Here is a 23,766-nt window from a genome sequence, read left to right on the forward strand (position 1 = left end):
TTAAATGCAAACTAGTTCCCCAGGAGGAATAAAAGAAAACATATCTTATGTAAACCAAGAGGTATTGCAACATACTTGAAAGTCAACAAACTCCTTTGCAGTAAAGAAAGAGAATGTTTCCAAATCAAGAGCCCTCACCAGTGCTCTTCTAGTTCCTGAAAATCCATTCAACAAAATCTCTCCAAGAATTTCACACATTAACAAAAAAACAAAATAAAAACCTAGACTGAGTTTGATTATTCAACAGAACATTGCATAACTTCCTTACAGAAGCTGTAACATCAAAGACATCTTGTTTGGGGGAGAGCAATTTGTGCCCACCAAAAATGTTGTTGCCCTGTACCTCCCATCAACCTTGGCTAGTATAAAGAATGGTAAGGGAACGTGGCAACTACAGTTCAGTATTGGGGAGGAGGAGTTGTTGATCCCTGTTTTAGGAGTTGTCCACATGGGCCAAATGGCCTGGCTCCCCACCTCCCCATTGTCTAGTTTAGATAATGCGGGCTGAAACCTGTTGTGAGATCAAGCCCAATCCCACGAGTTCAGACATGAATGCAGAGGATCAGTCGGTGAAATACATAGTGTTGTTTTTGCATAGTTTCCAAGAAACTCCATAGCAAAACCAGGCTGTTTGGACAGACTCTCCCCCCCCCCCTTTTTTTTTTTTTTTTTTGTTCCTTAGCAGTGATGCCCAGCGATCCAACTGACAAGCCCCTCAGTCACTCATCTAATGCAGAAACAGGTTTCTGGAGGGTTTCTCAGATTCATTGCCGAGTGTTACAGGCAAAGAGAGGTGAGCCAGTCCTGGGTCAGTGCAAGGATGAGTGTGTGTGAACACCCACCCATCCCTGTGCCACCCCTGGGACTAAACTGGGTGAGCACTGAAGCAAGGATAGCAAGGGCTGAGGCTGTGCTATCCTTGTCCGTCTGCTCAGGCCCTTAGTGTTCTAACAAATCTAGTAGCTGTCAAGTTAATAGCTGTGCTGAACAAAGATAAAGTTCAACTGCATATGTGGATTTTGATTTCAAAGAATATTTCCTCTAAAATATTTGTTGTGACTCTATGTATCACCTTAGCTCCCTGTATTTTCTTCCTTTTTCTAGTTTTCTCCACATCTGAATGTATTCATGAAATTATTTTGATATATTTTCCCAAAACTATCATTATTTTACTCTCTCTCTCTCTCTCTCTCTCTCTCTCTCTCTCTCTCTCTTTCTCTCTCTCATATAGTGCTTCACATATTTACTTGGAAGTAAGAACCTCTACAAACCATGCCAGCATGTGATGCTGGTCTGTAGAGGCTCTTACTTCCAAAAAAGCCACCACCACTGTGGCTAGGGCACCCTTCCCACAGCATGAACGGAGCTGCTTTTGGAGGCTTCTTTTTGCACCGCTTAAAGGCCAGATCAGGCCCACAGCATGTAGTTGCTGTGGCCCCAATCCAACAAGGAGAGGGGCAGCATGGAGCCACCTCTTAGGTGCGGTCTGTTGAGACCCTGAGTTACATTGCTTCTCAATAGAACTTTCTCCCTAAAATGTATCACAAACATTTAATCTTGCAATCATAGGCAGCAGTTCCAATATACAGCCATCAGGGATTGTGTCATGCTGAAATCAATGTAACTTAATTGAGTTACTTATTAAGTTATTCAGCAACTTATTATTATTTTATTTATTTATATCCCACCTTTCTCCCAATATAAGAACCGAAGGTGGCTAACAACAAATTTAAAACAATACAAGAATAATACAAAAGCATTAAAATGTAGATATAAAGTTTAAAAACAATTAAACAATTTAAAAAGTTAAACTTATAAACTGCACATTAAAATATTAAAATGTATTAAAAACCATATACAGCATTGACAGTACAGCATTTAAAAGCCCAAAATGGTTTTTATTTGTTTATTTTGTATTTGTTTTGTAAAATGTATCCAAACTGACTGACATTTTAAAACTATAATTTGGAAGTGTTGTATTTTACTAAATAAAAAGGGCAATATTTCCAGAGAAAATAATTTCAGTGTTAAGCCTCTGCTACAGTCCCATGGTGTTAATGGACAGATATCAAACAGAAAGTTCAAGACCAAGGACTTACACAGAGGCATTAATTTTCATCCACAACCATCATTGAAATGTAGTCTTTATAGCGAACAGTATTAGTTTCTGGGTCTACAGCAGCAGAGAGCATTTCCTCCATTTCCTCCTGTGTGAATGGCTCACCTGCAACAAAAATAACAACATTTGAAATGTTCTGATCTTTCTCCTTCATAAGTATCTCAAGCTTTCTTTTTCTGAATTTTTTCAAATTGAACTAAGCATGTAATTACACAGGCATGGTAAAACACAGCCTTGAGTATTTTTAAAAATTTACTTATATCCTGACATATGGATGGCACTGTCACCTGCTTTCTTTTGCAGTTTTCTATTGGTTTTTCATTTTAGCAACCAACAATTTTATTTGACAATTACACTTATTTTTAAGACAGTTGGCTCTAAAAGAGCCTGTTGTAATAAAAAAATATATACTTTCCTGGTGATGAAAAGACAGAAAGGAAGCCTCTCTCTAAAGGGAATTGCAGAGCCTAACAAGCAACCACTGAGAAGACCCTCTCTCAAGTCTTCATCAAATGTGGCAATGAGCGAAGAGGGAAAAGTGTCACCAGAGATCGTACGGCCTTGGTAGGCCTCTGTGTGAGAACACATTCCTTCAGATAGCCTGGACCCAAACCATGTATAGGTCTAGGGGTGTAGCTACTGTGGGGATGAAACGAAAGCACTACTCCACTATTAGAATTTTGTCCCCCCAAATGAAATTTTCCTACAATCCCCAAAATTCTAGCATTGCAGTATAACTGAGGACTTGGAAATACAGTTTAGGTGTCCAAAGAAAGGGGCACAAGCAAAATGACCAAGGAACACAACAACTATAAGAGTTCTAGGAATTAACAATTTTCAGCATCACACGCTCTATAATGCTGGAAGGAAAATTGCATGGAGAGTAGAATTCTTACTGGAGCAGCAATGACCTCATTTTGCTCCACCATAGCTATACTCCTGTATAGGTAACTTGTTCCCAGAAATGATTGGCAGCCAATACAAATGTTGTATTAAGGATGTCAAGTGTTCCAGTCTCATTGCAGCTCTTGGGGCTTTTCAAAGGCAGCCTCACACAGAATGTGGAAACTGTAATCTAAATGAGATCTAATTAAGGCATGTGTCACCATGGCTAGATCAGATATCTCCAGGCATAGCTAGAATACTCACCTTCACTATACAAATACACTTATGGCCATCACATATGCCTGTGCATACAGACTCAAGGATCAACCAAGAATATGCCCAAAATGTGACTTTGAGTTTTAAATGTAAGTGTACCCCTTCCAGCACAGGCTTAATGTTTGTCCTGTTATGTCTTCTGGCTAACTAGCAGCACCCCTATCTCATATGGAGTAAGCTTTAGTTTCTTTGCCCTTATCCATCCCATTCAGAAACAAAACATACCCTATGGATTTATGTGGAAAAGAGAAGTAGAATTGGGTGTCATCAGTATACTGGTAGCACTGGACCCCAAACCTCTAGATAAACCCTCCCAGTGGTTTCATGTGTATGTTAAATGTAAATAGGGTGAAAAAAATTGAGCAGCACTATCTTCTGAGTACACTCGTCCCTCCACATTTGCTGGAGTTAGGGCACAGGACCCCAGGGAATGTGAAAAAAATGCAAATAACAAAAACACTATGTTTTTACCTGAGAAAACACCTCTCTAGGAATCTCTAGGTCCTCCAGTTCAACTCTGTGGTCAACATCTGCCAGACACTGACCACAGAATTGCACTGGAGGTGCTACAAATGCCTAGTGGAGTGTTCTCTCTAGGGATCTCTGGCCCCTTCAGTGCGACTTTTGGTTAAAGTTGACCATAGAGTTGCACTGGAGGACATAGACATTCCTAGACAGAACATATTGATAAAATCCATGAATAATCAAATCTGCAAAAGTCAAAGCTGCAAATATGGAGGGACAAGTGTATATTCTTGCAGGAAAGAACGGAACTACTGAAGAAGAACGCCTCCCTGTCCCATCCCATCAAGCAGGATATTATGGTCAATAATAGCAGATGTTGGTAAAAGGTCCAGCAGAACCAACAGAGATTCATTCCCCCTGCCCACTTCTCAACACAAGTCATCTAACAATGTTAGCAAAACAAACTTTGCCCCTTAACCAGGCTTGAAATAAAAATTAAATTATAACCTTCTCATCCAGAAGCTTCTGAGGATGGAACACAATGTGTTCCTTGATCCTCACTGTACAAGTGAGAATAATGCAGATTTTTCCTACTCTCCTGCAATTTTCCTGCAGTAGGATTCTAGGCTACATATGCATTCTATTGTAACAAAGAAAAAAAAGGAGGGGGTAGTTGAATGTCATCACATTATAACATAAGGGGCAAAGCAGGCCAGCAGCTTGAAGCAGCTTTTGGCTGCTCCAGCTCTGGTCAGCCCCTGATCAGCACAGGATCGCAGCAACTGGATGTGGTGGTACCAGGGCCAGCCACTATTGCAGCCCAAAATGACTGCTGGCAAGCTTCTGGCCAGCTTCAGGCCACTCTGGGGGCATGTGTCATTTGCACATCCCACCCCTGAAGTGGCTGGATGCTGCTCTTTCCTGCTCGTCTGTTTCAGGTCAGAGATCTGGAGGTTTTAATCTTCTTTAATACTGAATTGTGTCACCTTTACTCTTTAAGGTTTTTTGAATTGTTTTATTCGTTTTTAGTATTCTATCACTGTTCTAATATTCTTTTGTAAGCTACTTTGGGAATGGTCTGAAGAGCAAGAATGGTCTGATTTCTACAAAAAACAAAATCAATATATAGGGTGTATTCACTAGTGATCAGGGCTCTTTCTACAGTGGCAAACATGGGGGTTTGCTACCATGTAATAAACCAGTCATGTAGTTCTATTTAAAAAATTAAGACTGAAACCGATTCCAGCAGTTATTATGAAAAACTGACCAGCTTGTATAACAGGAATTTTTTTCCATGAGGTATTTCACTTGTACCTTCCCATGTGAAACAACCTTAAATGCAGAAGCTTGCCATCCAAAAGCGCCCCTACAATTGTATTTTCAGTCTACAAAAAGACTTCCTCACTATGAAAAAGGAAGAGCATAAGGGATTGAAGATCACCTGGCTTCTTGGCATTCAGTATCATGAAACAGTGCTTGTAAAGGCATTTTTTGTTGAAAATCTCTGAAATGTATTGTAATCAAAAGAATATGCATCTCAAAAACTGAAATGCACAATAATGGCTTCAAAGAAGCAAACATACCACTATAACTTATGTACAACAAAGTCATTTAAATTAGAAGTGACCACGAATGTGTCTGGCAATACTTTCAAAGATCACCTCATCTGCTGTACCCAAGTGTAAGAAGGCATGCAGAATGTAGCCTGTATTAATTATACTACGCATTCCATATCAGCAGTTGCTACTGTTATTAGAGAGTCACTTTGAGAAGAGAAAGGAAAGTGGTGAACTACGAACTATCCCACACTTCCCAAGTGATCTGCTGAGATGTTCCATTCCTCCAGCTGTTGCTGTCTCCTTTGAATTTGGGTTGGCAACTTAGGAGCTAGTAATATTTAAGAGGCTAGATTTATTCTAGGGCAGTGGTTCCCACCCTTTAGTCCCCCATTTTTTTTGGAGATCCAAAAAGCTTTAGCCATCTTGGTCAGCAGTCAAAATTAAGGGAGCTGATGTCCAAAACATCTGGAGGACAAAGGGCTGGAACCACTGTTCTAAGGCCTCTAGTTGCCAATTGCTGCTTCAGGTCTCAGCAACTTCCAAGGAGTGGGAGATTGAACTGAGCCCCCACAAGACCCTTAAGTGCTACACCCCACAATGTCACTCCTGTGCTTACCATAAAACTATATCTATATGCATATCTCCACACACACACACACACACACACACACACACACACACATCCCCTAATAGCACCCTTCCCAAGGCTTTGGAGCAACTAACCAAATTTCAGGTGTTTTGCCCCAGACTAGCTCTTTAAAGCCTCTATATACTTTTTAGCGCAAGAAAAGATAATGACAGCCAAAATTCACAAAAACATGGCAATATGGCTAACAACGCTACCACCCTCAAGGCTTTGGGGTGTTACTGGCCATTTGGGAGAAGCATCCTCCCCAAAGTTTGGGTTGTGAGTATGAAAACCCTTGGGGTCTGAAAAAATGGCATTGTTGAATAGATGTGGCTCATGACGGCACTTTGCCCACTCTCGCCCTATTTATGCTAATTGTCACACACATATACTTAAAATAGTATACAATGGCTATCTTATCAAATGTATAGCTAATTTTAGTACATATATTTTACCTTCTTCAGTCATATACTTCACCAACTCATCTTTAGTAAGATGGCCACATTTATTCTGATCTAAAACCTAAAAAAGGAAACACATAACATGCACTGTTTTACTTCCACTATCTCAATGCATGAAAACTATTTGCCTCCCCAAACACAATTTATATGATTCTATGATACATACCTCAAATGCACGTAAAAGAATATCTTCTGGAATTGGCCGGTATCTGAAATCATTCCGTTAATAAAATTAGTGTTACAATATGCATCTGAAAAGTTGTTCCACTACTTCAGAAACCTACTTTCCCTGCCCTGAATTGTAAAATTTAAAATTCATATTTACCTTTCCAATCAGCATAAAATCCTGGCTAGAAATACCATTTTAATGTCATGTTCTGTGAATCTGTATTGACTTAATTTATGGTTAACCCATATCTGAGAAATCCACTGACAAATAATAGCGGAAACATACGCAATTACAAATATTAAGGAGGAAAGGAAACACTTCAGTGAATGTTTAATTTAGGAACAGATTTTTTCCAAATTCCTTTGAAAAAAATATACAATATTAACAGAGAATTAAGAAACAGCTAGGTTTAAGTCCATCTAGGGCTTACAGGCTTTACCTTGTCATTCATTTTTACAGCTCAGTTTTCAAACATGTTGAATAATTCTAATAAATGTGGCCAAATTGAATTTATTTCCCCTGATGGCAGATATCACATGCCAGTCCCACATACATGAGACAAGTGGTACTCCTGGCAAGAAATGGCTTCAAGACAGAAAGTAGGTGTTGACAATCTTATGGTATCTGAAAATATGATTCTGGAGAAATGTAGACATTATTTGCAATATCCAATTTAGTTTGATAACCTTAAAAACTACACGTGCTTAGGGCAAAATTATTATTCACTTCATTTACTACTGCAAATATAAAATATAAATCTTTAAATTAAAAAAATACTGAGGGTCTCGATTTATATAATTCATACTTCATAAACTGCACTGTGGTGAACTTTTCTTTGGTCGATTTACTAATCTGTGTGAAGTGTTTTCAGCATATAATTTATGTTACATTTTAAAATGTATCTTGTATTTCCCATCTTAACCACTGCACCACTAGGGCTCCTTGGTGTCTTTGAAATCTCTATTATGCTATACAAATCTACATGCTTGATCACAGCCGCCCAAAACACAAGGGCCAAATGATTCAGCTTCTGGCCACATTGGATACACGCTAATTATATGATGCTTGTCTCCAATGTGGCCAGAAGCTATGCTAAGGCCACGCTCCATCCAGAGTCCAGTTTAAACCAGAGCAAAAAGAAGCCAGGATAATCCGGCTCCTAATGACATGGTTTGGGGCCAGTGGCTGCAGCCCTCTTTCGGAGCGAGCGGTGTGGACCTGATCCCCTCTCAACTGGAACAGCTTCAGGCAGCACCTTCTGAGCTGTCTGCTTCAACCCAGAGTCACCAAATTTGACTAAAAGAAAGACTTCAATAAGTTTTTGAACCTAATCTCACAAGTACTTTGGATATCTTCCTAACAAGCACTTCAGAATTCTATATTTTTTCCTCCAGAATACAGACTTATGAACTGATGCTGACCAAACTTGATATTTGTGTACACATGATTATGTCATGTGTAGAGTGACATTCTCAACATTTTTGTGCAAGTTTGGGAACAAATATGTTGATTTTCTTCTTTTTTGAAATTGCTGATTTTAGTCCAGTTTGATGTGAAAAGGTTTTAAGGATTAGTTGGTGTTACCTCACAAAACATTTGTTTTCTTCATACCATGAGAAAAATCATCAATATCAAGCTCAGCAATAGTGGGTAAATTTCCTACAATTGATAGATAGGCAAGTGGCAAAATCGTAATACATCTCCTTTCTAAAACAAAAACAAAAAAACTGTAGACCTTTAAATTAACATAAGACTTCTGCAAAGATATACAAAGCGCAGTCAATAAAGCAATACATATAAAATAAATACACTAGTTTTTACAGACTTGGTTTCCCTACAATCAGCATCCATTCTAGTGGTTATATAAATATAATTTGAAAACAAAAGCTACAACTTTTCATCATCATGAAACTTAGGGGCAGTACAGACGGGAGGTTCTGTGCCATCCCTGTAAGCCCCATGTCTGTGCTGCAGCACCCCCCTGCTGCAGCACAGACGTGCCTCAAAAAAAGAGCTGCGTAGAGCGGCTTCTTTTCTGTGACACCGGAAGCAGGAAGGGGCACCACCATGATGCCACTTCCTGCCAGGGATGTGACGTCTGGTTGCTGTACGGCAGTGGCGGCATCATGGCAGCCCCTGTATGGATGGGAGGCCACCATGATGCCAACGTTTGTACATATTAAGGTTCAGGAGCATGCAGTTGCTGCGTGCTCCCGAACCCTAATATCGCCACACCACAAAGCGCCCACATGTACCGGTCCTTACTTTTCAAAATGGATTTTACCTTTGCAGCTATAAATGAATCCTAATTAAAATGAACAAGACCTATATAAGTAAATTATGGCCCAGTACAGATAGGCCCTAAAGGGCGGGCTGTGGTCGCCTTTTGTTGCTGCACAGCAGCACCACAGCAACCAAATTGCATGGCGCTGCTGCGCAGCAAAAAAAAGGAGCACCAAAAAGCTGCTCTTTTTTGCACTGCTGCAAGCAGCCTGTGGCGGCACAAACACATCTCTGCTGGACTGCTCCATTTGGATGCAGCGCAGCAGCGACGTTATCGTTGCATGCGCCATCTATACAGCACTGCACAGCGATGACGCCCATGTCACATGCTAGGGTTGTGGGACATGCACATGACAAGGGCGTCATTCAGGGCCTGTCTGTACCGGGCCTACATAAATTAAAATCTCCTTTTTTCTATTACCTTCTTTCCATTAATACTCTAGTCATCATTGGAAGAAATTTTTCCAAACGAATAAACCCAGTTGGTTCTTCTTCTTCTACCTAAATAATTATAAATAACAAAAATCAGTATGTTCTATACGATATATACTCATGTATAACTAGAAATTTTAGTAAAACAATTGACCCCAAAGAGTCAATACTTTCACTCTAATTTTTTTTTAAAAAGGAACCTTATCCTGGTGAAAGGCAAGAGCGTAATCTGTCCTGGAAGCACTGATACACACACACACCCATTCTCTCATCCATCCAACCTTCAGTATGAACACAAACAGTTATACTTGTTGGAATTTTTAATGTTCTTTGGCATTCTTTTCCTTTACTTCACCCTTTAGATCCTTTATTATATATCTCTAAGCTTTACCCCCCCACCCCCCAGTTATCCATGGATCATATCAAAATCCATAATTTCTGGCCCCAAAATCTGTCCTTGACTTATAGATAAGGTCAATTTATAGTCAAGTATATACAGTAAATAACACATTAGAAAACTGAAAGAAAATCTAGTTGACTTGGAATTAGTCAATGGCTGCATGAAATATTAAAAACAAGGCAATCATCTTGTTCTCCACATAACTGTAGAGTTTCCATTAAATCATGCACAGAAATTTGTCATGTATACTATGCAATTTGACAAAAATAGGGAGTGAAGATCGTTAAGGTTATTCCTCATCCTCCTTTTTTCTCACTGGCCATAGATGTGCTTTATGCTTTTCCACAAGGATCACACAGTTGGTCCTAGAGGGCAATGATGGAAAGTCTGGGTCATTGAAGAAGACCCATGGAAAGAACATCTCAGGATGTCACGGTGTGGGCTTCATGTGCCAGGTTCTGCCTTGGTGGGATAGGGACAGACTCCCTGAGTAGTTTTAGAAGTAGAATGAGAGAATGTAGTTTTTAAAATCAGTGATGGCAAATGTATTACTCTCTAGATGTTTCTGAACTTTATTCTGAAACAGCCCTAGTCAACATAGTCACTGGTGACGGATGATTTGCGTGGCCCTGCCCACACCAGGCGCACATCCATGATGTGCGGGAGCCCGAGCACCCAAACTGCTCTGTGCGGAAGAGGCATCATAAGGCTGCATTGCAGCCCTTATGACGGCGCAAAAAAGGAACCACATAGAGCAGCTCCTTTTAGACAGCACATCTGTGCTGCAGCATGCAGATGTGGCAGCACAGATGCGGGGCAAAGAGGAGCAGCACGGAGCTGTTCATCTGTACTGCACCAATGAGAAACAAGGTGGAGAATACTTTGTCAGTAGTCAACCCTACGAGCTTGGTGTCAAGACACTGACTCCCCAGCATACTGTGTAGCATGGTTCTTAGGTGGATAAAAGATAAACCAAAATGCCCCATTTGCTAAATGAAATTCTTCTGTATCATGTTTCTAACTTTTTCTAATTTGGGGAAAAGAGGGCCAATTTCCTGTACAAAATTATAAAATAATGGAACTTATAAAATCATGTAAACATAAATTACCTCTGCAAGCAAATCATGCAGTTCCCCCTCACTTGGGCAACAGCCTAATGACCTAATGATTGTGCCAATCTCCCTGAAAGAAAATATATTTGTTAACAAATCCACAGTGTAATGCAAATGTTTTACAGCTCAGATTCTGAGCAATTCTTCTCTCTTCTTTCAGGGAGAGATTTACTGATTAAGGATGTACAAGGATATTCTCTTTAAATTCATACAGCTGTGGTTGTTAAAAAAGAGGTGCACACTTTGGGTATGGGTGTAAATCAAGTAATTTTTAAAAATAAATGGCTAACAGTACTATCCAACAAAATCAAAAAGACAAAATATTTGTTACCACAACAACTGAAAATGAAGGAAAGGATGGACATTTCTCCTTTAATTCTATTTATAAAGAAGCTATCCCAACATGCTGGCAGGGAAGTGATGAAGCTGAAACTTATTTCTACATATCGTAGGTCTGCAAGGTTACTAAAGATGATTGGATAAATTATATAACAAATAACATAATCAAATATAAGATAAATTACAACTCCAAAAGCATTACTACTGATTTTTGCCAGTAAAACTGTTGTGCCAAATAACCTTTTTGTTGATGACAAAAGGGAAGTACTTTAGTCAGACATCTTGCTACATGAAAGCACTGGCAAATCAACATATGGACAATGACATTAGCAAGAAATCTGAGTAGATAAAAATAGCAATAGGACATATCAACTTCACAGAGGCAAGTCTTTCAGATGAGGCTTTGGTTGCTTGGTTGCCTTGTCTTATTCACAAAATCTTACATATGTCCATATTATCTCCTTTACTGTACCCTGCTATGTTTTCTTCTACTTTTCCTATCTTTTTTTTTTTTTTCTGACCATAGAAAATCTGTTAAAGAGAGAAAAATGGAATAGGGGAATAATATATTTTGACAAAAAGCCATCTGGATGCACCACCCATAGAACTGCTTTATTGTTTGCCAAAAAAAAAAGTGAAAACACTAGGGATATAAATCACCACTGATCTCATTCTTATGAGTGAGCATGAAAAACTATAACATTTACCCACACCAGATGAAGTGATAAGAGGCTTTTGTACATTTTTGGAAAGCATCTAAATCTGTCAAGTGAATTTTTGCACAAACGATTTTTGATTGAATTATGATTGTTGCTGCCCTGCTATACAGACTTTTTTTTAAAAAAAATATACACATTAGCTTTGCTTGCTTAGTATGTATGTGCTTTCGCTTGACAAAAGGGGAAAGAATAATTTTGCAAAGAGGCTACTTGTGTAAAACATGAGGAAATTGACAGGAGGAGGTAAGCGTTCATCTTTTTACTTTTGCCCAAGAAACAGTCTTTTTGGAGTTGGCAATTTTTTGCCATGATGTCCCATTGTGTTAAGCAATTCCTTTTAGTCAAGGGTGAAACATGAAGCAAATATTGTTTAACACTATAAAATGCCACATATACAGTTCAGTTTACTAATTGCAACATAGTTCTATGTTTTTCACCTCATATTACCAATAGTATCATATCACATACTGCAAGGATTATCTAGAACTTTGGTTGTTCTGCATGCACCTGTTGTAAGTATCTCTGTAAAATAATTATTTTTCTTAACCATTATATATCAACCCTGGTTTCGAGCTATTAAAATTTACAGGATTGCCACTGTCTAAAACAGATGTGGAGAACTTTAGGCTCTTGGGACAAATCAGGCCCTCCAGAGGTTGCATTCCAATTCCTAAACATTTTGTACAGTTAGAGTTTTCCCCCCAATTCCAAAAGGCTGAAATACCTGTACAGCTTTGATACAGACAGCAAGAGCTTTGAGATGAAATATACTTGCATTTTTTGTCCAGTTATTTGGTCATAGACCCATCCAGCAATGGAATTCTCCCTTCTCCCCAGCTTCCTTGAAACTGAATTTGGCCTTTGGGTTGAAAGAGGCTCTCCACTATTGGCCTAAAACATCTTCCATACCTGACATCCACAGTTTTGTTGCACTCATGGTCGAAAACCTCAAAAGCATCTGTGATTTTCTTCTGAATGTCTGCTATTGCAGATTCTGCAAAAGAAAAGAAGAGTAAATTTTAGAAATCAATAATGATTTGTGTTTTTACTTTTTCTCAAAACCCACAGCAGGGCACTATCTTTATTAAGACCACCTAAATGTCACAAAATAGTGAACAATTTTTTTAGTTCACTGGAACTGCTCATCCAGTTGGATATTAAGCAAACTAAGGAATTGTTATGCAATTTATATTAATTCTAATTCTCTTCTTAATAATAATAATAATAATTTGTTTTATTTATATACCGCTATTCCAAAGATCATAGCAATGAACAGCGAGTAAGCTAATTAGCAAGTAAGCTAATGTGCCCCCAACAGTCTGGGTTCTCATTTTAGCGACCTCAGAAGGATGAAAGCCTGAATCGAGCTTGGGCCCTTTTGCTGGTCTTGAACTGGCAACCTTGTGGTTTTGAGTGAATGGCTGCAGTACAGGCATTTAACCACTGCGCCACCAGGGCAGCCTTGATCAGAACTATGTGTCAGGGGTGCAAAGATTTTATTTAATTCTTTCCCCCCATCAAGATCCCAGTCTAAACTGCTGGATCTCACACCAGCTATTTCTAATGCAATAGAACCAAATATACTTAGAGAAGACCCAATGAAATCAGTGAGACTCAAGTCATTCATCACGCTAATGCTCATATTTAGCCTGGAGAAGAGAAGATTAAAAGGTGGTATGATAGCCCTGTTGAAATATTTGAAGGGATGTCGTATTGAGGATGGAGCAAGCTTGTTTTCTGCATCTCCAGCGAACATGACCTGGAGCAATGGATGCAAGCTACAGGAAAAGAGATTCCACCTAAACATTAGAAGGAACTTCCTGACAGCAAGGGCTGTTCGACACACGCCCTCAAAGAGTAATGGAGTCTCCTTCCTTGGAAGTCGTTAAACAGAGGCTGGATGGCCATCTGTCGGAAGTGCCTTGATTGAGAGTTCCTGAATGACAGGGGGTTGAACTGGATGGCCCTTGTGGTCTCTTCCAATTCTACGATTCTATGGTTCTAAACATGACACAAATCTGAATCCAAAAGAATGGGTTTCTGACCACTGCAAATGGAAGACACAGCTTCAAAACCCTCAACTCTGAAGCTTATCACACCCATTTTTTCCACCGTTATGGGCACGGGAAGCGGACGCTTGGGGCCACACAAGTCTGAGGAAAAACGCATTTTACCGCACCTCTTCAGACGCTCCTCAGCACTGAATGGGGACAGCTTGGCACTGGGCAATGGAATGGAGCCATTTTGAGAACACTTTGAGGTGCGGCCCCGAGCGGCCCCTTCCTGTGCCCATAAGTTTCCAGGCTGTGATGAGGCAAAGGGTTATTCACCCCCACAGCTAAATATATTAACAGTGTTGCCTTTAGTCTGCCCCTTAATATCCTTTCTCCAAGACTTAGAATACCTTAAATCCCCGCACAGGAATGTATTGATTTGAAAGAAGTGAGTCTGGCTGTATCCTTCTTGATAAAATCCTGATTCTTCCAGATCTTTTATTCACAACATCTTTCACTTTCCACTTTAAGGGTAATTTTGTCATTGACGTGAAATGTACTTGGTTATTTTTTAAAGATCCAAATCATGCCTGTTATATTAATATTTTGTAAAGTTTGCTACTTATACAGTTTGTCAGCAGCTCCCAGATCTTTGTGGAATTTTGATTATATTTTGTATGCTATAGATGTCTCCTAATGAAGCAGAAAGACAAGAATTTGGAAAGAAGCTTTTCTGGCCATTAACATCTGTATAGAATAACTATGAGGCAATTCAATTCTATACCACACTTCTCAAAGCTGTGTTTGTTCTAAAAATTCTTTAAAATACTAATGATTAGCTTAATGAAGGGAAAATAAGCAATTATACAAGCACAGCAATAATAATTAGTACTTTTTTAAAGAAAGGGCTTGTTTTTCTACATTCATGTATATCATTATAATCTGTGTGAATGTACATTCACATCCCTTGTTGACTTATACTGACCCTATGTATTTCATAGGGTTTTCTTAGGCAGGGAATACACAGAAGTGATTTTGCCATTCTCTTACCCTGAAATATAGCCTACAGTTATCTTATGGCAACAGGAGATGTAGTTACAAGACATTGCTATGATAGTCTTCCATCCAGCTCCCCCAAATCCACCTCTTGTCAAGTGCAGCCCTCCAAAAGCCAGATATTTCCTGGTCGATGGAGAACACGGGGAGCAGCAGACAAGTGCCAAGCTCTGTTCCTATAGCTGGATGCACAATGACAGGCATCTGCAGGATCCTCAAAGGTCTCTACAGATGTTATTACAGTATTATTATTCTGCATCCAGCTGTAAGAAAAGGGCTGAATGTTTCTCGTTCTCTGCTCACTACTGACTAGGAAATCCTGGGTTTGCAGGGTTGCAGCTAAGAAAAGGTGGAAGGGTGGGAGATTTTGGTTCTTGCATCATTGATAGAGAATTTCAACCTCTGCAATGACTAAAAAAGTGAGTTACAAAGACATAGGTCTGATATGCACCACTGCACTCCAACAACAGGATTCCAACCTATATTTCCTAGATTATATCATTAGATTATATGGATTACATGTTCTAGATTGTATAGTTTCTAAACAGACATTTTTAGCACTACTTGCTCCATTATGCAGATGAATCACATCAATTTCAAATGCTGCCAATTCATTTCACCAATATTTTTTAAAGCTGACATTCTTTGATGAGATCAGGAATCTAAAGCCGGTTAACTGTATACACCATGTGGCTCTCAAAGGGCCATGCCGTCCTTCAACAACCGACTGTATTTACAATTTTGTTTACAGTAATTTTAAAAGGCTCCTCATGCCCTCTAGTGTAGATATTGAGCAATGTGCATGTTTTGCCCTCCGCCCATGAGCTCAAATGTGCTATTAACAGTGTAGCGGGGGAGACCTGTGATAACCCTGTTGCTTTAAACACCTGACAGAGCTCAACAGCTCAACTAAAACATGGGCGTTATTGAGTCGAAAGGACAAAACTACTTTTGAAAAGTTGGAATATGTGATGAGTAAAGAAGATAATTACAAAAAACTTAGAAACTATATTAGCAGTTTGAAGATGATGACTTGTATTCCTTATTTAGGTAAGATGAACATCTTATCTTTCTAGTTATACAAATAATAATACCTTTATGGTACATGTGTACAAGAGAAACACTTTTATTTAAATCCCCTTTTCTCAAGAAAATGAATGTTTTATCAAAATAACTTCCTCTTTAACAAAAGTATCTTATAATGTCAAACATTGTGTTCTTTAGAGTGCAGTCTGTTTGATAGTTGTAAGCCGCCCGGATTCCCAGTGATTGGGCGGCATATAAATAAATCCTATTATTATTATTATTATTATTATTATTATTATTATGTGGAAGGCCCCACTGCTGCATGTAGCCTCTCTGCATATTAACAGCATTGTCCAATTCCTTTTAAACCTCAGTCTGCTACCATGGTCCTGAGACACTCTCTCCCAGGGATTCATACTGTGTGTGACCATAATATTGGATCCACTTGTGTATTATGCGACATTTAGGATCCATAGACTAATGTGAGAAAGCAGTAAAGCACTTAAGAACTGTTGGCTTTAACATTTTTAATGGATATTATTTTAAACAATAATGAAAAGATGGACACATTTCAATTGTACATACCTTATATACTTGACTATAAGTCAACCTCATGTACATGTCAAGGGCAGGATGGAGGGGGGCAAAATTATAGATTTTGATATGACCCATAGTAGGGTTGCCATAATTCTCTACTATAAACCAGAACAAAAGGTAGGACAAAATTTAGACCAAAATGTAGGACAATTGTAGGATGAAATTTAGCCCAAAATGTAGGACATTTAAGGTCTTCCGTTTTTCTTAAATGTCCTACATTTTGGGCTAAATTTTATCCTACAATTGCCTAATGCACTAAATAATATACTAATTTAATACAAAGAATCAGAGTTGTGTTGTCAGAACTGTACAGGCAGCTGTTCAATCAATTTTTCCATTAAAGCTATTTTCCACAACTTTTCTATTCATTTTGTTATTGACATTTTGAGGTCAATTTCCATTTAGATGCTAACCTGATTCTAACCATTAGCCAAAAGAATGTTAACAGTTCTTTGTCATGTACTTCTTTGTTAGGTCTGTCATAAACTGACAAAAATGCAAGTGGAATGGTTAGTTGTTGTTACATAGTGTTCACATATCTCCAAACCTTTCTGCTCCAAAACTGTGTACTATTTTATGGCCCAATCGTAAGTGTTAAAAGTGACCAATCTCTTATTATTACTCCAACTGCATGGGTTTGCTGTCTGAAATATCTAACTTTTCCAAAGGCTTGTATGAGAGCCAAGGTTAGATAAAGAGTAAGGCAGGGACATAGCCAGGATTTTAGGAAGGGGGGGGGGGTCCAGACTAAGTGCCACCATTATAATGGGGCTTGGGCGCAGCAGCACGCACCATTCATTTTTCTAATGGAAGGGGGGGTCCAGACCCCAAGGACCCTGAGTAAGGCAATGCACATTTGAAAGAAGGAGAAGGCAAGCAAAAGAGAAAAGGAGGGGGGGAGAAATGGACAACAGAAAGTGCTAATGATTGGCTGGGTGTTACCAACGGAATCAAAACAAAGAAAATAAAGGGCCCATTCACATTACAAAAAAAAAATCGGTTCTGAAACCGATTCAATCACGTGAAGTTCCTACTCACCCCGAATCTCACACAAGCGAATCCGGGGCTTGCACACCCGTTCCGTGGTAAATGGCCCCTAGCGCGGTGTTTTTGAAATCGGCGCAAATACCGTTTCTTTTGGAAAACCCCGGGTCCTGGGAATGAGAACTTGGCCTCGATCACGATCGAGGCAAATTGAGGGAGGGATTTAGGTCAGAGGGTGGGCAAAGGGCAAGGCATTTCCTCCCCTCATCGGAGGGGAGGGGGAGGAGGAATGAGCCCTGGGAAGAAGGGAGCAAGGGAAGGCATTCTTTAGGAGCCTCTTTTCCCTGCATCCCCTGCCCAAAGCCCTCTGTCGCTGGGCATTCCTTCCCTTGCAGGAGGAAAAAATTCAGGTCACGAACGGAGCTCATGTCAGGCAAACCCCCCCCCCCCTTTTCAAATTCAAACAATTTTTTTGGAGCAAATATGCGCATTGAATACATTATGTTTGTATTCCAGAGGCAGATGGAGCTGGGCTTGCACTTTATATCCTTGGATCTCCTTGCCTTCTGCAGAGGGGGAAGCTACAAATGTTGCAAACAATCAATGTTACATTTTTAACAATTTTTTTGGAGCAATGGTTTGTCTTCTTGAGCAGATACAGCAAGGGAAGCAAAGGGAAAGCTAATGTTGCTTTTAAAAGCATAAAAAAAATGCATGGCAATCCCATCCTTTGCCTGGGACAGGGGCAGATCTGACCCAAAAGCCCACAGGTTTATAAAAAAAGAGAGAGAGAGAGAGGCATCTCTCTCCCTGCTTCAGCCGCTGAAACCCCTGTGCCTGGCTCTTTAAAAAGGGAGGACACTTTCCCCGATGCCCTGCAAACGTCACCATGACGATAGCTTGATTGGCAGCAGCCACCTCGCCAGCAGACACAGAATGCATTCGATTTCTAATTTGCAGGTCAAAATGCATTCGATTTCAAATTTGTAGTGGGCACTTGCTAACGGAGCGATTCGGGGGAGGGGCATCCGGATCAGCCCAGTTCCTTCCACGTCTTTTAGACCAGTATGAATGGGGCCATAGGATTGTTGTTGCATTTAATAATACTATTTTTAATTTATAAATTCACACTGAGGTTTTACTTTTGAAAGGCAGTATAAAAGATTTTAATAAAAAATAAAAAAGAACAGGTAATAATGGAGGGAGCTCTTGCTGTACTTTCTAACTGGGGGAGCCTTAGGGGTTGTCTGCATAAGTGAAAAGAAGCAGAGGCACTTTCGAAACTTAGCTGTTCAAACAATGCATATGGTCAAAACAGGAGGAAACCAAGTCATGCTTCAGGGCTAAACACCAGAGCAAAATAACTACCTGGTTTGCTCTGGTTCAAAATAGAAAGTGCAAAGTATTGCACCATCGCGGACTGCTCACCAATGTGGAGATGGGGGAAAGGTCCACATGGAGAAAGTGGTCAGAAGCAGGTGTCCTAGGCTAGTGAGCCATAGACACTATTGCTGACCATATATTATTTTTGCCTGCCCATGAATTGACCACACAAGTGCATAAGTGGTGAGCAGCACCACTGACCCATTGCACACCCCATGAAACAAAACAACAACAAAACAATACCAACAGTACAATGGATTTAATTTAAAAATTAACAAAATGGCTGGTCCAACAGGGGGCAATGTGGGCAAGGGGGAGAAAGGTGATATGTAGGGCGGGGGAGCTCCATGATCATGGTGTGCCAATGTATCACTGGGCACACTGGTGTGCCATATGAGCAGCCAATAAATTGTGTGACAAAATGGCCAATTATGTGGCCAGTCCAATGAGCTAGCGTCTGAATAGGACAAGGAAAATAATTAGTTGCTGCCGGTGGTGTGTTCATACATTTGTGCAGATGCATTTGGGGCAGAACAGAAAAAAATATTGGCATGGCACAGCTTTTAGCTGTGAATGCTCCATTTCAGTGGGTCTGTCTTGCAATGGGAGGGGGCAGTGCAGACTGCCCATCAATGTTTGGCCCATTCTGGGAGCTGGGAGCGTGGTCAGCAGGTTCTCCCTGAGAATTTGAAAACCGAAGAGGTAAGCTGGCTTTTCTTGCTCTGTCTATTCCTGGCCTCCGAAGAACAATCTGGCATTCGGAAGAAAGAATAGTAAACCTGTGTGTTAACCTGCAAGGTGATGATGGTGAGAAGAAATTGGAACTGAGTAAAAGGGGGTGAGATGGGAAGGTTTTCATCCTTTGAGGAAAGAGGACCAGAGGAAGCTTAGATAACAATACCAGAATAAAAGATGAAAAAGAAAGGAAGTAAAGGTAACAGCAGAAAACAATAGAACAGAGTCTCAAAAGGGGTCATAATTTGTACATAACTGCAATACAGAATATCTATTAAAAGCAACAGCACACAAAAACTGAGGTTTGAATACTTGCATTTTAAAAAAATTATAGAAACTCACTTGAAAACAATACTGCCTGGTAAGCTCTCTCTACAAAGGAGTACAGGTGCCATTATTGCAAAGGTGGCCTCTAAGGTTATTTACTCAGTTGTAAAATTCTATTGATTCAGGGTCTTACTTTCAGGTAAGTGAATTTATGACTGTGACATAAACCTGTATCTACCAATGACAAGAGCTCTATGCACCTCTATACAGTCAGGGTGTTTCTTTAACTACCAGAATTTCCTTTTGCTTCAAATGAAAGGTGCAGCTTTGAACATGGAAAGAAATGCACACAAGAAACTATCTTCACTGAAATGCACATAGAGTCTCTTATGCATTGGAGACCTTGTTAGTAGCTACTAGACAGAATCAGAGAGTTGGAAGAGACCTCAAGGGCCATCCAGTCCAACCCCCTGCCATGCAGGAATTCACAATCAACGCACCACCGACAGATGGCCATCCAACCTCTGTTCAGACATCTCCAAAGAAGGAGACTCGACCACACCCCGAGGCAGCATGTTAGTTAAAGATTTGTTAAGATTAATGTAATATGCTTATGCTATCCATACATAAACATAAAGCAGAACATATCTGAATTCAAAATACAATTTACAGTATTGCTACTACAGTCCCTGATTATTTTATAAAGGACACATGACTATGGTGGGTCCAGGGGTCACCTTTCTACCCCTGGGACCATCTAGGGCCACAGCAAATGATAAAAATGCCAAAAAGCCCAAAGAGAAGCCTCTGAAATTGCTCAATAATTTTGATGATAAACAGTGAAGGAGGTCGTGCAATTACTTTAGGGGATTTATAAAGTTCTAACCCTTTCCTAAATTAGGGTATCAACGATTTGCTGCAAAGTTGTTATTTTTTCTGATATTTTTCTACGATGTTGTCCCACGTCACTGTAACAGAAAAAAAACAGGCTTGTGTTGTTATGTGCCTTCAAGTCGTTTCCGATTTATGGTAACCCTAAGGCAAACCTATCACAGGTTTCCTTGGCAAGAATTGTTCTGAGAGGGGTTTAACCTTTGCCTCCCACAGAGGCTGAGAGAGTGTGACTTGCCCAAGGACTTGCCCAGTGGGTTTCCATGGCTGAGTAAGTGAGGATTCAAACTCTAGTTTTCAGAATTGAAGTCCAATGATCAAACTACTATCAGGGACATAGCCAGGATTTTAGGAAGGGGGGGCAGACTAAGTGCCAGCATTATAATGGGGCTTGGGTGCGGTGGCGCAGCAGCACACACCATTCATTTTTCTAATGGAAAGGGGGGTCCGGACCCCAAGAACCCCCCCCCCCTTGGCTACATCCCTGCTGCTATACCATGCTGGCTCTCCAAAACAGTCTTAGGAGTTTATCACACTGGGCTAATTTTAGCATTAAAGAAGAAATCCTGGCCATCTGTAGTTTTGTGAGGCATCAGTATTCTTTGACAGAGAAGGTTAAGACCCTGTAAAACTACAAATCCCAGGAGAGAGGGGGGGGAGAGAGAGAGAGAGAGAAACTCTGATGCCTCAACAAACTACCATTCCCAGAATTCCATAGCATTGAGTCATGGCAGTTAAATCAGGGTCAAACTGGATTATTTCTGCAGTGTGGAGGTAACCTGTGTTCACCAGGTACCAATCAGAAGGCTTTTAAGTAAGTGCCAAAACCCACTGCAGAAATAATTTAGTTTGAGGCTGCTTTAACTGCCCTGGCTGTGCTGGGGAATTTTGGGAACTATAATTTGGTGAGACATTTAGCCTCCTCTGTCAGAGAGAGCTCTGGTGGTGCCACAACAAGCTACAGTTCCCAGGATTCCCTAGCACTGAGCCAGGGCAGTCAAAGCAGTCTCAAACTGGGTTATTTCTGCAGTGTGTTTTGGACCTATATGACACACCCATACGCACCAGAGTGGGAACACACAGGGTGGGAATGATTGAGTTGTTCTGGAAAGCTCTGGGAGGCCTGTTCTTACCCGCAGCAGTTGCTTCTTTCTCCTCGGCTGCCATGCCGTTGCTGCAGGGGTCGCCATGGAGACGCCAAGCAATGGCGAGGCCTACCCAGACAGTGCTAGAGTTTTTCCCTCTCAGTACCTGGCTTGGCCTTAGCCACTGGGCCTGACCCAGCTTGCAGATCTTTCTTTCCTTGGCTGCATTCACACTGGAGAAATAACCCATTGGCACCAGTTTAACTCTTTGTCTGACTCTTTGCTATGGAATTCTGGGAGTTGGAGTTTGTTGTGGGGCCCAGAGCAGAGCTCTACTCTGCTCTGGGCCCCACAACAAACTCCAACTCCCAGAATTCCATAGCCTTGAACCGGAAAGAGTTAAACCGGTGCCAAACCGGGTTATCTCTCCAGTGTGGATGCAGCCCTTGTAGGCGTCCGAGGGAATTTTCCTGCGGTGTTTTGTTAGAAGGGAGCATTGAAACCAAGGGAGAGAGGAATCCCAGGCAACAACAAATAGATAACAGTCTGTTGAGAGATCTTGTAATACCTTTGAGACTCGCTGAAAAAAAGTTGGCAGCATGAGCTTTCCTAGAGACTGAAAAATTCTACTTCCTCAGATGCATCTTTCTTTCAGTGAGTCTCAAAGGTGCTACAAGATCTCTCTACATACTGATTCTACAGACTAACATGGCTATATCTTTGAATTTTAAAATTTTAAAATGCATGTGTGTGGAGGGTGACCAAACACGTCCTTCTTCTTCCAGGGCCTGTCTTCCATTTCTACCTTCTGGCCAGGAGGAATTCCCAAACGCCCTTTATTTTCAGCATGACGGAGAAGCATGACATTTATATTTACAGCTTTGAGCTTTATATTTGGCAACGTCCTCTGTTTATCTTGAAGGTCCTCCATCTTGCGGTGCCATGTCCTTCTTTGTGGTTAGAAGACATATGTTCATTCTGCACACTCTGGACATCCATTTACTATGCTGGATGGAAAATAAAGTCTCTACTTTCCATCTTATTTGAGTCTCAGTCTCTGAGGTCCTCTAAGATCTGCTACAACTAGACAAGTCCTCCTTTTTTAGGGTCTATCCTCCATTTCAACTTTCTGTCCAGGATGAATTCCAAAATGCTCTCCATTTTGAACATGATGGAGAAACATGACATTTATATTTGTAGGAGTGTTTTAACTTTTTATTTGGTCAGGTCCTACATTTTTCTTGAATAATCTCCATTTTGAGGTGCTTCCTTCATGGTGAAGACATCTGGTCACCGTGTGTGTGTGTGTGTGTGTGTGTGTGTGTGTGTGTGTGTGTGATAGAGCTCTGTGCCTTCAAATCATTTTAGACTTATGGCGACTCTAAAGTGAAGCTATTATGGAGTTACCTGGGCAAGTTTCTTCAGAGGGGGCTTGCTTTTGCCATCCTCTGAGGCTGAGAGAGTGTGACATGCCAAGTCAGGATTTGAACCCTGGTCTCCAGAGTCGTAATCCAGTGTTCAAACCACTACACCACACCTGCTAGCTATTGTTACTCTCTCCAGGTAGAATTCAAAGTCATAGACCTGTTAGTCTGGATCAGTGTAAAAAGGGGCTCCCTTGTAGCATCTTTGAGACTAACAGAGAAAGAAAGTTATTGGCAGCATAACCTTTCATAGACTTAAGTCTATGCACGGAATGAAGTTTCCACGGCTGAGCCAGGATTTGAACCCTGGTCTCCAGCATCCTAGTCCAATGCTCAAACCACTACACCAGGCTGGCTCTCTACGTGTGTGTGTGTGTGTGTGTGTGTGTGTGTGCCTTAAAGCCGGCTGTCGATGAATCCTGACCCCATTAATGTTATAGGGGTTTCTTAGACAAGGGCTACTCAGATGTGGTTGTG

The 23,766-nt window shown here is 40.5% G+C and overlaps 1 protein-coding gene across 1 annotated transcript; it reads right to left on the bottom strand.

Annotated features, from left to right (window-relative positions):
* Positions 1-1,841: 1,841 nt before the first annotated feature.
* Positions 1,842-22,152, bottom strand: DRC8 (dynein regulatory complex subunit 8). Its single transcript, XM_089529799.1, has 7 exons — positions 21,914-22,152; positions 12,757-12,841; positions 10,787-10,859; positions 9,267-9,346; positions 6,560-6,602; positions 6,388-6,454; positions 1,842-2,224 (listed from the first exon to the last, which is right to left on the bottom strand). The coding sequence occupies exons 1-7, from the start codon at positions 22,113-22,115 to the stop codon at positions 2,109-2,111; spliced, it is 666 nt and encodes a 221-aa protein (XP_089385925.1). The 5' UTR covers positions 22,116-22,152; the 3' UTR covers positions 1,842-2,108.
* Between the last annotated feature and the right edge of the window lie 1,614 nt (positions 22,153-23,766).

This window comes from Sceloporus occidentalis, unplaced genomic scaffold (assembly GCF_023333645.1).
Source record: "Sceloporus occidentalis isolate IW3139 unplaced genomic scaffold, rSceOcc1.0.p SCAF_6, whole genome shotgun sequence".
Lineage (NCBI taxonomy): Eukaryota > Metazoa > Chordata > Lepidosauria > Squamata > Phrynosomatidae > Sceloporus > Sceloporus occidentalis.